This window comes from Paramisgurnus dabryanus, chromosome 6, assembly GCF_030506205.2.
Source record: "Paramisgurnus dabryanus chromosome 6, PD_genome_1.1, whole genome shotgun sequence".
NCBI lineage: Eukaryota > Metazoa > Chordata > Actinopteri > Cypriniformes > Cobitidae > Paramisgurnus > Paramisgurnus dabryanus.
In genome coordinates, this window is record NC_133342.1 from 6,305,403 (window position 1) to 6,321,042 (window position 15,640).

The 15,640-nt window shown below is 39.1% G+C and overlaps 1 protein-coding gene across 1 annotated transcript; it reads left to right on the forward strand.

Moving 5' to 3' along the window:
* Nucleotides 1-293: 293 nt before the first annotated feature.
* On the forward strand, nucleotides 294-13,567 carry LOC135744021 (tripartite motif-containing protein 16-like). Its single transcript, XM_065261945.2, has 6 exons — nucleotides 294-1,017; nucleotides 4,346-4,441; nucleotides 4,651-4,884; nucleotides 5,018-5,177; nucleotides 5,295-5,333; nucleotides 12,764-13,567. Exons 1-6 carry the CDS (start codon nucleotides 304-306, stop codon nucleotides 13,288-13,290), a joined length of 1,770 nt encoding a protein of 589 aa, XP_065118017.1. The 5' UTR covers nucleotides 294-303; the 3' UTR covers nucleotides 13,291-13,567.
* Nucleotides 13,568-15,640: the final 2,073 nt, after the last annotated feature.

Here is a 15,640-nt window from a genome sequence, read left to right on the forward strand (position 1 = left end):
AGACTGAACCACTGTAGTGAATCCACCCTTACAATCTCAACTTTTACTTTTTTCTATTTCCAAATGTCAATTGTATGTGTAAATAGTGTAAACTCACCACTGGAGGACAAACACTCACACTCACTTGGATGCTGAATCAGTGTAGTGACACACATTAGAGGGATTTGATCTGTTATTCTCTTATTTCACCCCAAAATTTAACTCATATTTATACATTTATGGCAGAGCATTTTCACAAAGGTTTGACTACTCAAGACTGTGACTTTCTAGATGAGGCTGACATCTAGTGGACTTGTTTATTATATGACTAACATGACTGTTTGCACACGTTGCATAAACACAACAAGGAAATTCTTGAGTTTAGGGAAAGTGAAACTTTGGGCTGTTGTTTGTTTCGTCTTTCTTTCTGTGAGTACATACGGTGAAATGGCAGAAGCCAGTATTTCAGTGGTTCAGGATCAGTTCATCTGTTCAATCTGTCTGGATCTACTGAAGGATCCAGTGACCATTCCCTGTGGACACAGTTACTGTATGAGCTGTATTACAGACTACTGGAATCAAGATGATCAGAAGAGAAACTACAGCTGCCCTCAGTGCAGACAGACCTTCACTACAAGACCTGTTTTATATAAAAATGTTGTGATTACTGAGATGGTGAAGAAACTGAAGAAGACAAAACTCCAGACCGATCGACCTTCTCCCAGTTATGCTGAAGCTGGAGATGTGAAGTGTGACGTCTGTACTGAGAGAAAACACAAAGCTGTCAAGTCCTGTCTGGTGTGTCTGAACTCTTACTGTCAAAATCATCTTGAACAACATGAGAATTCATTCAAATGCAAGAGACACAACCTGATAGATGCCACTGGACGACTTCAGCAGATGATCTGCCCTCAACATGAGAAACCTTTAGAGATTTACTGTAAAACTGATCAGCTCTGTATATGTTATCTGTGTATGGTGGGGAAGCACAAAAATCACAACACTATGCCAGCTAAAGAAGAGAGGAGTAAGAAACAGGTAAGAGATGCTGGATGATGTGTTAATTCGCAGCAAAAACCCTAGTGTTAAATTAACACTGCTTGGTGTTTATATAATCTTATTCTATTATGAAAGCAGAAGTATTGTGATTCAATGATCTCATGCAAAAAAATAACAAATGAATGTAAGTCTATAACAAAAACGTAAAGGTCAAAGGAATGCTAGAGGAAAGGAAACTAAAGGAAACATTAATCACCATAATGGTGACTTCAAATGAACCCATAACAAACACAAACTTAAAGGGGCCATTTCACAAGACTTTTTTAACATGTAAAATACAATTTTGAGGTCCCCAGAATACATATGTAAAGTTTTAGCTCAAAATACCCCACAGATTGCCACTTTTTAGGTGCGAGCAAAAATGTGCTGTTAAGGGTGTGACCTTTAAATTACAAATGAGCTAATGAAATGCAAACACTGATCACAATGATGGTGGTTTGTTGAAACTGAAACAATTGACATTATAAGGGGAGCCAAATTTCAAATATCAAAACTCTGCTTAATATAAAAAACTGTTTCATGCGTTTACATGCAAATCAATAAACCGTCTATGCAGAAAACTGTGTTTACATGAATTTTGTCAGGTTTCTCGCAGGCAGTGACATTACCACCTATAGTACACGATAGTCATTCAAAAAGCCAACGGCATATTTGTCTAGCTATAATGTTATCTCATGTCTGCAGAACCTGTAGTTGAACGGAGATTTTTATGCGTTACTTTGCACTTACTTCCACATGTGAAAGATAAATGTCACAAGCGGAAGTAAACCCAAAGTAACATGAGCACAAAACCATGATAAAGCCGGTTAAGGTGTTTACATGCCATGCGAAATTGGGGTAATGAGCTTTAACCTTGATCGGTTTTTGCCTACACCGTTTATGAGCTTTCCCAGATAAAAGAAAACTGTTTTACATGTTTACATGACCCAACGTGTTATCAGTTTGTTAAGCATAATTGGTGTAAGACTGTGCATGTAAACACACTCACTCTTTTAGATGTCTCCTTATTTGAAACACTTGATTCAGTTCATCAGCTTTTTAATGTGCTAATTAAGGAAACGTTTCAAACATTCTCCCAGCTAAAAGAAAAAAGTTCTAGGAACATTCCTTGAATGTTTCAGACGTTCTGAAAATCGGTCTGCCAACATAAAAAGTGTCCAGTTTTTTTTCAAGAACGTTTCTTGGATGTCTGAATGTAAGAGAAATGTAACATTCTATCATTTTCAAACATTATGTCAATGTCATGTTTAAATGTTGTTCACACAATATTTTTAAAACAACTATCTATATCAGTTTTCTTTTGCTTGCAATTTACCTTTATGCTTGTTATGTAAATGATAGAGAAACATGGCATTTTATCATTTTAAACCTGTTATAAAAATTTATTCTCAATGTTCTGTAAAATATTGCTGTAGAAAATGCAATTCATTTATTAGGCTTAGATGTTGATGTTTTGGTTCGTTTAAAGTCAACATTATGGTGATCTGTACTTGTTTAAGTCGAACTCCTGACATCTTGTTTGCTAGTGTGTATATTCCTGGTGTGTATAAAACACATTTGTGATGGTATCGTAAAGTCAATGGTGCAATTCTGTGGTGGTTGGAACATAATGGAAAAGGTCATCATAGAATTAAATGATTTACTCACTCATCAAAAGTTTATTTTCTATCAATGATGTATATGATGTCTAGCACTCTCACAGCAGTTTGTCATTGGGATTTTTGGAGACTTCAGACAAAATTAACCACAGTGTATTCAGGAAACACAGACATCAAGAATCAGAGTATGGACAAATTAACCAGTATCTGTTTGGGACACATAAATATCAAGAATCAGAGTATGAATCTCAACAAAGGTGACCAAGAAAATTGTAAAAAGTTTATTATTTATCCATGCTGCAGTGCATGCTGGGAGTCCTGAATGAAATTTGTAATTTATTGATACCCAGCATGCATTGCAGCATAAAGTTTTTCAGTCGCCATTGTTGAGATTCATACTCTGATTCTTGATATGTATGTGTCCCAAACAGATATTGGTTAATTTGTCCATAGTTTCTAGAACTCCTTAATGACAGACTGCTGTGAAAGTGCTGGATCTAATATTGACATGTAAAAAACTTTTGATGAGTGAGTAAATCAATTAATTAGATGATGATCTTTACTATTATGTACCAACCACCACAGAATTGCAATATTAACTTAACATTACCATAACAAATATGTTTTATACACACAAAATTAATAAAACCAGAGAAAAACTAGCAAACAACATGTCACGGGTCAAGAGTCCAACTAAAATAAACACTGATCACCATAATACGGACTTTAAATGAAACAAAACACCAACATCTAAACAGCTTTAAAATAATAAAATGCAATGTTTCTCAATCAAATGGTAGAATGTAACATGCCTCTAACGTTCAAGCAACCAAGAAACATTCTTAAAACATTTTTTTTTTAATTATGTTGGCAGAATATTTTTGGGAACATTGGAAACTTTCAAGGAACATTTTTAGAATTTTTCTCTGTCAGCTGGGCTGGAAGGAGCCTGATGAGTGAAATCGGGTGTTTCATATAAGGAGACATCTAAAACATTCTGGGAAGAAGGCCTGAGAACTGGAGTTGGGAACCACTGACCTAAAAAAAGTGAAAAAGAGCAACCCAGTAACTTAAAAAAAATTAGGTCCTTGAAATTTTGCTCCCATTATGATGTAATAAGGGGATCTCATTACAATAATACCACCCCTTAATCTGTCTTTTTGAACCACGGCACTGCCATATAGTGCAGAGAGAAAAAGAGGGAAAAATAATTGTTCCGTTAAGCCACCTTTTAATGCATTTTTTGAACCACCACACAAACACATTGTATTACACCCAATACACAAATTAATGTGCTTTTTAGCCACAAAATATGGGCCTTTTAACCCTGGAGAACCCAAGAAGGTTTAAGGTAGCAGCAATTAACAGCGGCAAAATTTGACCCTGTGGGTTCTCCAAGGTTAAAAGGACATGCCCAAAAGAGCACATTTTTGCTTGCAACTACAAAGTGAAAACTTTAACACAAGATAATAAATTATTTATTTTGAGCTAAAACTTCACATATGTACTCTAGGGACACCAAAGATTTACTCTATATCTTTAAAATTTCTAACACTAGTCTTTTTTTAACACCCATCTTGAGGTGAATTATATTTACACCTAGTACTTTTGACATAGCACATATTAAGAGTTAAACATATTTTTTTTTATTTAAAAATTTAGATTTATGTACATTTTATCTGTTTAATTATTATTTCCACATCCAATAGAAACAACTGAAGGAAACACAGAGAAAATACCAGCAGAGAATCCAGGAGAGCCAGAAGAAGCTTCAGGAGCTGAGAGATGCAGTGAAGACTCATAAGGTGAGTTTTGATCAGAAGAACAACTGCTGTCTGCTGTTTCAGATCTGTTTCAGACTCAGTTAGGACTCTCATCCAATCAGTCAGTGAGGAGTTCAGTGCTGGATGACTTTCACTGAAGTACACTGTGGGTAACAGACTGTGTGATGTACCAGTAAGAGCTGAGTGAATGCTGCTGATTCTAATGCTCCTCTCTCTGTGTGTCCTAACAGCGCTCTGCAAAGACAGCACTGTACGACATTAAGAGGATTTTTACTCAACTGATCCGATCCATTGAGAGAAGACGATCTGAGGTGACACAGCTGATCAGAGATCAGGAAAATGCTGCAGTGAGTCGAGCTGAAGGACTCTTGAAGCGACTGGAGCAGGAGATTGATGATCTGAGGAGGAGAGACGCTGAGCTGGAGCAGCTTTCACACACAGATGATCACATCCATTTCCTCCAGGTAACAGAGATCTGAAAAACACAACAGTGATCTTTAGGAAGTGAAGAGCATGTTTTACTGAGATTATATTTTCTATGAAATGTTTCAGTGTCATCAGTTTATGTTTGTGTTGTTTGTCTTTGTGTTTGTGTAGAGTTTTCAGTCTCTCTCTGTTCCTCCTGGATCTTCAGACTCACTCAGCATCACTGTCAGCTCTCTCATCTCTTCTGATGATGTAGGAAAATCTGTGTCTCATCTGAGAGAGAAACTGAAAGATTTCTGTAGAGAAGAGATAGAAAAGATATTTGACAAAGGTAAAGCACTTATTTCTCTCAGACATAAAGCACACATTAATTAAAAATAATATTATATTTTGTTAAAATAGAGAGAATATCACTCACTGATTCTGAATGAATATTTTTACAACACAGTTACTCCTGAACCTGAGACCAGGGAGCAGTTCCTAAAATGTGAGTCTCAATAAACAACACATAAACACACTGATGCTGATAAAGACATGAACAGTGATAATCTGCGTTTCAGTCATTTTAAACTCCTCTATAATGATACTCATGAATCAAACTGAATGTGCAGAATAAACAAAAAATAAATAACTGTGCTCGCCCACAATGAAACATCTGTGAGATCAAATAGGAGTTCATAAATCAAGTTTCTTATTTGATATTCAAATTTCATAAGCCATTAAGTTTTTTATAAACAAAGATTCTTTACACTTAAATTAAATGATAACAAAAGGTAACACTTTATTTTACGCCCCGCAAAGTACCGCGTAATTAAACCGAATTTACAGCGTACCTATTTGTAACAACAGGGTACCTCTACAGTACCTACTTGTAGGTATAAGGGAATAATATTTTAAGTTTGGGGTAATAAGGGGGTAAGAATATGAAGAATTATAAATGATTTATACTCTAAGTATTTTATAACTACATGGTACCTATTGTAATATTACGTGGTATGTATGACTTAGTCATATGGGGAAATTATGTTTTATTTCTTTATTTTATTTTATTGTGAATTTTTCATATTAATTACTGAATGTTACATTTACATTTACATTTACATTTAGTCATTTAGCAGACGCTTTTGTCCAAAGCGACTTACAAGTGAGGTAAACAATAGAAGCAATTATGGCAACATAAGAACAGCAATACATAAGTGCACTCGAAATAGTCTCATCAAGTCCAACACAATATACATAGCCAAGGGTATGTTAGTATTTTTTTTTTTTTTTTTTTTTAGATAAGGAGGAAGGTAAATAGAGAAAGAGATAAAGAGAAGGTAACTAAATAAAGATAGTAGATCTGTAATTAGGAAGTTAGGTAATGATGGAAGAGATGGGTTTTTAGCCGAGTCTTAAAGACAGCTACAGTGTCAGCTGATCGTGTCACGACCGGCAGATCATTCCACAGTTGTGGGACAGTTCCTGAGAAGGTACGCGTTAGTGTTTTCTTCCCTTTTTGAGATGGTACCACAAGTCTTCGCTCGGTGGCAGAGCGCAGTGATCGAGAGGGTACATAAGGCTCTATAAGCAAGCGAAGGTAAGGGGGTGCTGACCCAGTGATGGTTTTAAAGGCCAGGAGCAGAGCCTTAAAGCAACACCAAAGAGTTTTTTTTACCTTAAAATAACGCTTCCAAAACAGTTTCAGTCATTCATCCACTCAAAACAGGGTGAACAGCACTTTCACATTCGCTTTGCAGCCCTCTATCGGCCAAAACCGCACTAAAGAAGTTTCCAAACGTCGGGTAGTGGTCCTGTAGTCCGAGTGAATACTACAAAAACTTGCTTTACGGCAGACCTACAATCCAATCAGAGCCAGCTATGCCTCAGTATTTATGACAGTGGGTAATGGACAATTACGCTTCTAACCTGTAGGGGGAGCAAAGAGCCAAAACTCTTTGGTGTTGCTTTAAATTTGATGCGGGCTGCTATAGGAAGCCAGTGTAACTTGACAAAGAGAGGAGTGACGTGCGCCCTCTTTGGCTCATTGAAGACCACTCTTGCCGCTGCGTTCTGAATCATCTGTAGGGGTTTGGTCGTGCAGGTTGGAAGTCCTGCCAGTAGCGCATTGCAGTAGTCCAGCCTGGACAGGACAAGAGCTTGGACCAGGACCTGCGTAGCATGCTCATCTAGGAAAGGTCTAATTTTCCTAATATTGTAGAGGATGAATCTACAAGAGCGAGCGGTGCTGGCAACATGCTCCGTGAAGCTAAGCCGATCATCAATGACCACTCCCAGGTTTTTGGCCGTCTTGGAAGGCGTGATGGTCGAGGAACCTAGCTGAATGGAAAAGTTGTGCTGAATCTTTGGTTCAGATGATATGACAAGCAGTTCTGTCTTCGCAAGGTTAAGCTGGAGATGGTGATCCTTCATCCAGAGTGAGATGTCCCTCAGGCATGCCGAGATGCGGGCAGAAACTGTAGGATCATCAGGGTGGAACGATAAGTGGAGTTGAGTGTCGTCTGCATAGCAGTGGTAGGAAAAGCCATGTTTCCGAATGACAGAGCCCAGGGATGTCATGTATATCGAAAAGAGCAGCGGTCCAAGCACAGAGCCTTGAGGGACCCCGGTATCAAGACGTTGGGGTTCGGAGACGTCACCTCTCCAGGATACCCGAAATGACCTATCAGAGAGGTACGACTTGAACCATAGAAGCGCTGTGTCAGTGACACCCCTAGACATGAGAGTCGACAGGAGGATGCGGTGATTGACCGTGTCAAAAGCTGCAGATAGATCCAGTAAGATCAGCACAGATGATTTGGAGGCTGCCCTTGCCTGCCTTAGGGCCTCAATGACTGAGAGCAGCGCAGTCTCAGTGGAGTGACCACTTTTGAATCCAGACTGATTGCTATCCAGGAGGTTATTTTGTGTGAAGAAAGGGGAGAGCTGGTTGAACACAATGTGTTCAAGAGTCTTGGAAATGAAGGGAAGAAGAGAAACGGGTCTGTAGTTCTCTAGCATAGCAGGATTGAGAGTGGGTTTCTTCAGCAACGGGGTTATCCGGGCCTCTTTAAATGCTACAGGGAAGGTGCCAGTGGTAAGGGATGAATTGATAATGTGAGTGAGAGCAGGGATAACAGACGGAGAGATGGCCTGGAGGAGATGGGTGGGTATGGGATCTAGCGGGCAGGTAGTCGGATGATTAGAAGCCAAGACCTTGGAAACATCTGCTTCGGATAGGAGAGAGAAGGAGGGAAGGGAGCACGTCTCAGGGATTTGAGAATGCGCAAGAAGCGGCGGCTCGGAGAACTGACTGCTAATAGTTTTCGTTTTCTTCACAAAGAAGGAAGCAAACTCATCAGCCGTTAGGTCGGATGAAGGTGGAGGGGCAGGGGGACAAAGAAGGGTAGAGAAGGTCTTGAAGAGAGTGTGAGAGTCAGGTGAGTTGTTAATCTTTGAATGGTAGTATAAGGTCTTTGCAGAGGAGACGTCCTTGGAGAAGGAGGCAAGAAGAGACTGATAGAGGCAGAGATCAGAAGGATCATTCGATCTGCGCCACTTCCTCTCTGTAGCCCTGAGTGTGGAGCGATGCTCACAGAGAACCTCAGTTAGCCAAGGAGCAGGAGGTGTGACCCGGGCCGGTCCAGATGTCAGAGGGCATAATGTGTCTAAGCAGGATGTAAGAGTGGAACGAAGTGTGTCAGTGGCATTGTCAGTATCTAACAGAGAGAGCTGGCTGGGAGCGGGCAGGGTGGAAACAATCGCAGAGGATAAGCGGGAGGGAGAGAGCGTGCGCAGGTTGCGCCTGAACGTGACCAATGGGGGATCGTATGTAGCGACAGGGGGAGTCAGGTCGAGGTCGAGAGTAATTAGGAAGTGATCAGATGTGTGAAGTGGGGTGACCTGGGTGTGGTAGGTGGAACAACAGCGTGTGTAGATAAGATCTAAAAGATTGCCAGACCTGTGTGTTGGTGAAGTAGGGACTCGCTTGAGGTCAAACGACGCAGTCAGGGTGTTGAAGTCAGCTGCCTGTGGTTTCTCCAGGTGGATATTGAAGTCACCAAGTACTACTAAAGGAGTACCATCCTCAGGGAATGAAGACAGAAGTACGTCTAACTCCTCCAAGAAGTGTCCAAGTTGACCTGGGAGGCGATAGATAACTAAAAAATGCATTTTAGTAGGGTGGATGATAGTAACAATATGCGATTCGAAAGAGTTGCTGTCACATGAGGGGGTTTGCTGTTGGAATTTCCAGTCCTTTGGGATGAGCAGACCAGTTCCTCCACCCCTTCCTGTTGTGCGAGGACTGTGTGAGAAAGTGTAGTTGTTGGAGAGGGAAGCCGGAGTGGCCGTGTCCTCTGGTTTAATCCATGTCTCAGTAAGTGCTAAAACAGAAAGGCCAGAATGTGAGGCAATGGCAGTTATGAAATCTGCTTTGTTGACAGCAGATTGGCAGTTCCATAAGCCAATGGGAAGAGAGAGTGAGGCAATAGTGGAAGGTGGGAGAGTGCGAAGGTTATTAATATTTCTCCCACGGCGACGTGATACAACAGATTTACGAGTTGTAATGACAGTAGAGATTTGAAAGCACATAGTAAAATTATAAGAATAGGAAATGTACAAGAGAGGAAAAAGAGTGCTATATAGATAAATAGAAAAAGTTAGTACAAAAAGTGCAATACTTAAGTGCCCAGTCGGTGTCCCTGCTCGGTGGAGTCGCGCAGGTAGAGTCGATGGTCTTTACACTCTTCGGTCTTCACACAACGAGGGCTGCACGCGACCGCTGCCGCGGTGGACTGACTGGTTTTATAAGTGCTTCAAATGTGGGCTGAAACTCAGCAGGCCACGCCCGAAAACAATCAACAACAAGTTAATGGCCGAAACTACTACTGTTTTTACTGTAATACACTAAAGCACGCGAGGACACGCGAGAACAAACGCGGATTGCAGCACGTGAGACAAAGGTAAACAAGACAGCGTTTCTTAGCAACGACACTGCGCTAAAACTTCACAAGTCTAAAATCAAATACACTTACACGTTTCTGTGGACTCCTGTTGATAACTGCTTCACCTGAAGACTGAACTGTTTACTGCTGTTTAAATACTCTCCTGGCGTTGGCCACGCCCGAAAACAATCAACAACAAGTTAATGGCCGAAACTACTACTGTTTTTATTGTAATACACTAAAGCACGCGTGGACACGCGAGAACAAACGCGGATTGCAGCACGTGAGACAAAGGTAAACAAGACAGCGTTTCTTAGCAACGACACTGCGCTAAAACTTCACAAGTCTAAAATCAAATACACTTACACGTTTCTGTGGACTCCTGTTGATAACTGCTTCACCTGAAGACTGAACTGTTTACTGCTGTTTAAATACTCTCCTGGCGTTGGCCACGCCCGAAAACAATCAACAACAAGTTAATGGCCGAAACTACTACTGTTTTTACTGTAATACACTAAAGCACGCGTGGACACGCGAGAACAAACGCGAATTGCAGCACGTGAGACAAAGGTAAACAAGACAGCGTTTCTTAGCAACGACACTGCGCTAAAACTTCACAAGTCTAAAATCAAATACACTTACACGTTTCTGTGGACTCCTGTTGATAACTGCTTCACCTGAAGACTGAACTGTTTACTGCTGTTTAAATACTTTCCTGGCATTGGCCATGCCCGAAAACAATCAACAACAAGTTAATGGCCGAAACTACTACTGTTTTTACTGTAATACACTAAAGCACGCGAGGACACGCGAGAACAAACGCGGATTGCAGCACGTGAGACAAAGGTAAACAAGACAGCGTTTCTTAGCAATGACACTGCGCTAAAACTTCACAAGTCTAAAATCAAATACACTTACACGTTTCTGTGGACTCCTGTTGATAACTGCGACTGTTGATACAGTCGATGTCTACGAGCCACATCGGCAAATAAATATAACAGCACATCACTTTTATTTTAGTAGCCTAAAATAGCAACTTATTCCCTATTTACCAGGAAACTCTTACATTTGCGGACATATTTGAAGTGGTGCTTTGCAACTTATTTACTTTTATTTCAAATGACACAATAATGACCACAAAGCAGCACGCTATTTGTTTATTTTTAATAGGCATTGGTAGAATAAAACTTTGCACATGTGTAAACACAAATATTTTAGCCAAATATAATTTATGCAATGGCAAACCAGAATGAAACAACAGCAGATATCAGCTTCCGCTAAAGAAAAAGACGACTACATGCGTAGGCTACTGCACAGGTGTAGAGCGCGCGGCCGTCTGGAGGTTTGCTGGAATGCGATCCTGAGGTGAAATTTCTTTAAGAGGTTTTAAAAACTTTCTACCCTGTGGAGTACGGCTGCGAGTGATGTCAGCAGGATCCGCATGCTGGATAAGGTGACTGGTTTTGTTAATACATGACTCACGCATTTCAAACAATGTTTTTCAAGACAGTTTAACAGTAGCAGCTAGCTAGCACATAAATTAGCCTAAAGTTTATAACTGGCTCAGAAAACTCAGTTTTTTGTCAAGTCGCAGTGAAGAAACATTTACTGAAGGCTTTCATTTATGTTTTTTATATTAACATACGAATAATTGTCATGGCTTTTTATTTGAAATAAAAGTTATGTGATAATAAACATTAAGTGTTGGCTTAATTATAGTGTTTTAAAGATGTTTTGAAATAAGTTGTTTTAAAATAAAAATAACAATATTGTGTATGTTTATGGTATTTACCCTATAACATTTATAACAAGAGGTGAACAAAGCACCACTTTAGTTTACAGCCGCAAAGATGAGAGTTACCCGGTAAATACACAGAACAAGTGGGGAATAAGACCCACTTTAATTTACAGCCCGCAAATATAAGAGTTACCTTATAACTCCTGTATACATATACAGATCAAAGAGGTACAAGTTGCTATTATTTTTTTTGTTTGTTATATTTTATTTGCCGACGTGGCTTGTAGACATCAACTGTAGGCTATACAAAACACTTCATCAGGTAAGTAGCGAAAAAAAAAACATATTACACATAGACCATATTACCCATAGACGTAAGTCATACATACCACGTAATATCACAATAGGTACCCTGTAGTTATGAAATACTTAGAGAATAATTTTCCATATATTCTTACCCCCTTATTACCCCAAACTTAAAATATTGTTCCCTTATAACTACAAGTACGTACTGTAGAGGTACTCTGTTGTTACAAATAGGTACGCTGTAAATTCGGTTTAATTACGCGGTACTTTGCGGGTCGTAAAATAAAGTGTTACTGAGGTGGCAAGCGTGAATAGACATCCTGTGACGCCATAGGCACGAATAGCGCAAATTTATGCATAGTTCAAAAATCTGAACATTGGCAGATTTTTGTGCCGCGGTAACCAATCAGGAGCTTGCTCTAGCAGTCACGTGATTACAGGAAGCAAGCGGAGGCAGATAAAACAAAACAACAATGGAAGACAATCATCATCACTACACAAGACATCTTCGTACTTTTACAGGAATTAAAAGGATCTTGTGAGTGAGGAGGATGAATAATCTCGTAAATTTACTCAATTTGAGCTATATAAGCCACTCCCATGACACAAATTTACACTTCAATGTCTCAGATGACTAGAATTTTACGCAAGAATGAAGCAAGTAAACTCAAAGTGCAAGCTTCCAACTACGTGCGTTTTTGCCATCTCTTCCATGTCTGGTGTGAACGCAAAGTAACAATGTTCACCTTTTACACACACGGGATTATGATGAATATAACAGTAAAATAATCAGATTAGATTCTGTCTATACTGTAAATGATCTCTCTTCACTTCTTAACACATTGACAGTCTTTAAAAACTAAAATAAATAAGATTTGAAGTTTTATTTTAATTATTGAAATATACAATTTTACATTCAAATAATGTTTTTGATTTGCCTCCCATCAGATTATCATCACTTCACTGCAGATCCAAACACAGCAAATGATCTTCTCTGTCTGTCCGAGGGGAACAGAGCCATTACTTTCACCTACACAGACCAGATGTATCCTCATCATCCAGACAGATTTGATCGTTGGTTTCAGGTGTTGTGTAGTGAGAGTGTGAGTGGACGCTGTTACTGGGAGGTTGAGTGGAGAGGTGAAGTGAATATATCAGTGTCATATAAGAGCATCAGCAGGAAGGGATGGGATAATGAGTGTTTGTTTGGACGTAATGATCAGTCCTGGAGTTTGTGGTGCTGTGAAAATAAATGTTCATTCATGCACAATAACATTGAGACTAAACTCCCTGTAGTGTCCAGATCTTCTAGAATAGGAGTTTATGTGAATCGCAGTTCAGGATCTCTGTCCTTCTACAGCGTCTCTGACACAATGACCCTCATCCACAGAGTCAACACCACATTCACTGAACCTCTCTATCCTGGGTTTGAAGTCTATCATAGATCAGTGAAACTGTGTGATTTAACAATATAAATGATACAGAGAGTCTACAAATAATTTTGTCATATTAGAAGTCTAAATGATGAATCAACAACAAAGAAATAATACGTTTTTAATTTACTAATCAGCAATTTTAAATAACTGATTGTAATGTTATATTTTAATAATTGTATTTTGTCCTGTCAATGACTATTCACAGTTAATATTATTCATCTACAGCCGTGTATTGTTTTATGTGTACAAACCACTATAAATAAAATGTTATGCAAGCCACTAAAATGTATCGGTCTGAATTCGAAAGTAATCTCAATTCACATTTCACATTTAATTTTTGGCATTTAAAACATTTCTAACAATATGTTTAAAGACCATCACTAAAGATCATTAATGTCTGAATTGCACATTATTTAAAGGGGGGGTTCAATTTCAAGCATTCTGACTTATTAACACAGTTAAAGAGTTGTTTCCTCATACTAAACGTAGGTGAAGTGTCAAAAAAGCAGTTGGGCATGTTACAGAGTATTTCTGTGCTGAATGCACTTCGCCAGGGTTCGTACAAGTTTCGGAAAGTTTTTTCCGATTAACGGTCCAGCTGACGTTTCATTTTTTTTCATATATTATTTTATCATTACAGACTTCCATATTGTGAATTTATGAGGCACAAACATATATGTTTGTGCCCCAGCTGACGTTTCAGGGGTTTTCTATACGTATCACTTCTTTATATGCACTTCCCTCGGAAAACCCAGCCCAACCGTCAATCAGCGGTAGACACTAGAACATCATATCACGTGACACAGCTTTGTTTAATTTCAAAACTCGACAATGGCATGAAAGAAGAAGTGTGTTTTTGGATGTAAGGATAAGAAAGTCAGCCTTATGAAAACAATGGATATAGTTTATTATCCGGGGTAGCAGCGGAGTTTTGCGTGTGTGTTTGATGGGCTGGATTTCCCCAACCGGTCATGAGATGCACGCGGTAAAAAAGACTTCTGTCTTATGTTGGAAATAGGCGCGTGCATATTATATAAATGAAACGAACATGTAGTGAATCATAAGTTATTAGTGTTGCATGACTCGTACTCGCTCCTCCCGCAGTATAACTTCTCCTCCTTCATTTTTTCGTACGTTATCGGAAAGATTCTGAAAAGCTAATCTTTCTTTTATAGATCTGATTAAACTAAAGACTCTTCGGAGATAAAAAGGATGTAATACTACTCTATAGGTACTCCAGATTAACATCAGAAATGCAGAAACAGCGTGTGTTACGTGAGCTTTAAATAAAATGTCCCAGGAAAATAAAACCATTAAAGGGGACATACCATGAAAATCTGACTTTTCCATGTTTAAGTTCTATAATTGGCATGGTAGAGAAATTTTAAATGTTTTATCTTAATCTTCTTTATGGTTGAGGTCTAAATGAATTAAGTTTTCTCTCTGATGCTTGCACATGACACTGTTTTTCAACAGCTAGGCCTGTATGAGGGACGTGTGACCTTGGTAATAATAGCAAGATAGCTTTATGATGCATTAGAAAACAAAGGCACTGTGTTTTACCAGCAATGGCTGTCTTTTTGTGTAGCAACTTAAAGGTCGCAAAGATACAGGCACAGTACAAACAGATTGTTTGAATGGGAGGGCTACTAAAACTGGGGCACTATTTAAATCACTGAAATACTCAGAACGGGGTCATTGTCATAGTCATTTTCATCATCATTTTACCAATGCAGGTGTATACACCCTATGACTAGTATTGTGTTTCAAGCTGTCTGACACAATTCTTTAATAAAATACTTTGAACAGAATTTTACATCTCAACCGTCTCTGATTCTCCTGAAAAAATCCACGACATTATTGGCGCTGCGAGCAGGGTTACAAGAGAGAACATTGGAAAACTGAGTGGGATCGTTCAGAGGCCGTTCACGGTCGGGGGGAGATGTTCTCCAACCTGAGTCGATTGTTTTGTCTTTGTGGGTGTTAAACTGCTAAGGCTGGCCAGCCGCTTGCTTCTTAAATTAAGGTTATAGCATTTTTTCACCTGCATTGATGAGATTTTTGACTCTGTTTGGAAAACACAGACAGCTCGGCGTTTTCATTTGAATTCCTTAATTATCTTTGTAACTCGTAAATGAACTAGTATTGCTATTAATGAGAAGAGACTTGTGGATGATATTAGAAGATAAATTCTCTCTAATAGGGAAACCTGGTCTTCCGATTAAGGTGTACTCTTATCTGAGGGTCAAGAGGACCCAGCTGTGAAACAGTTGATGGAAATTAATATTAACATAGCCAAGAGGGCGTTGACTGTTAATAGCCAAGAGGGCATTTAATGATACAAAATTTTGCTGATTTTATGGACTCAAACTAAAAACATTAATTTTGC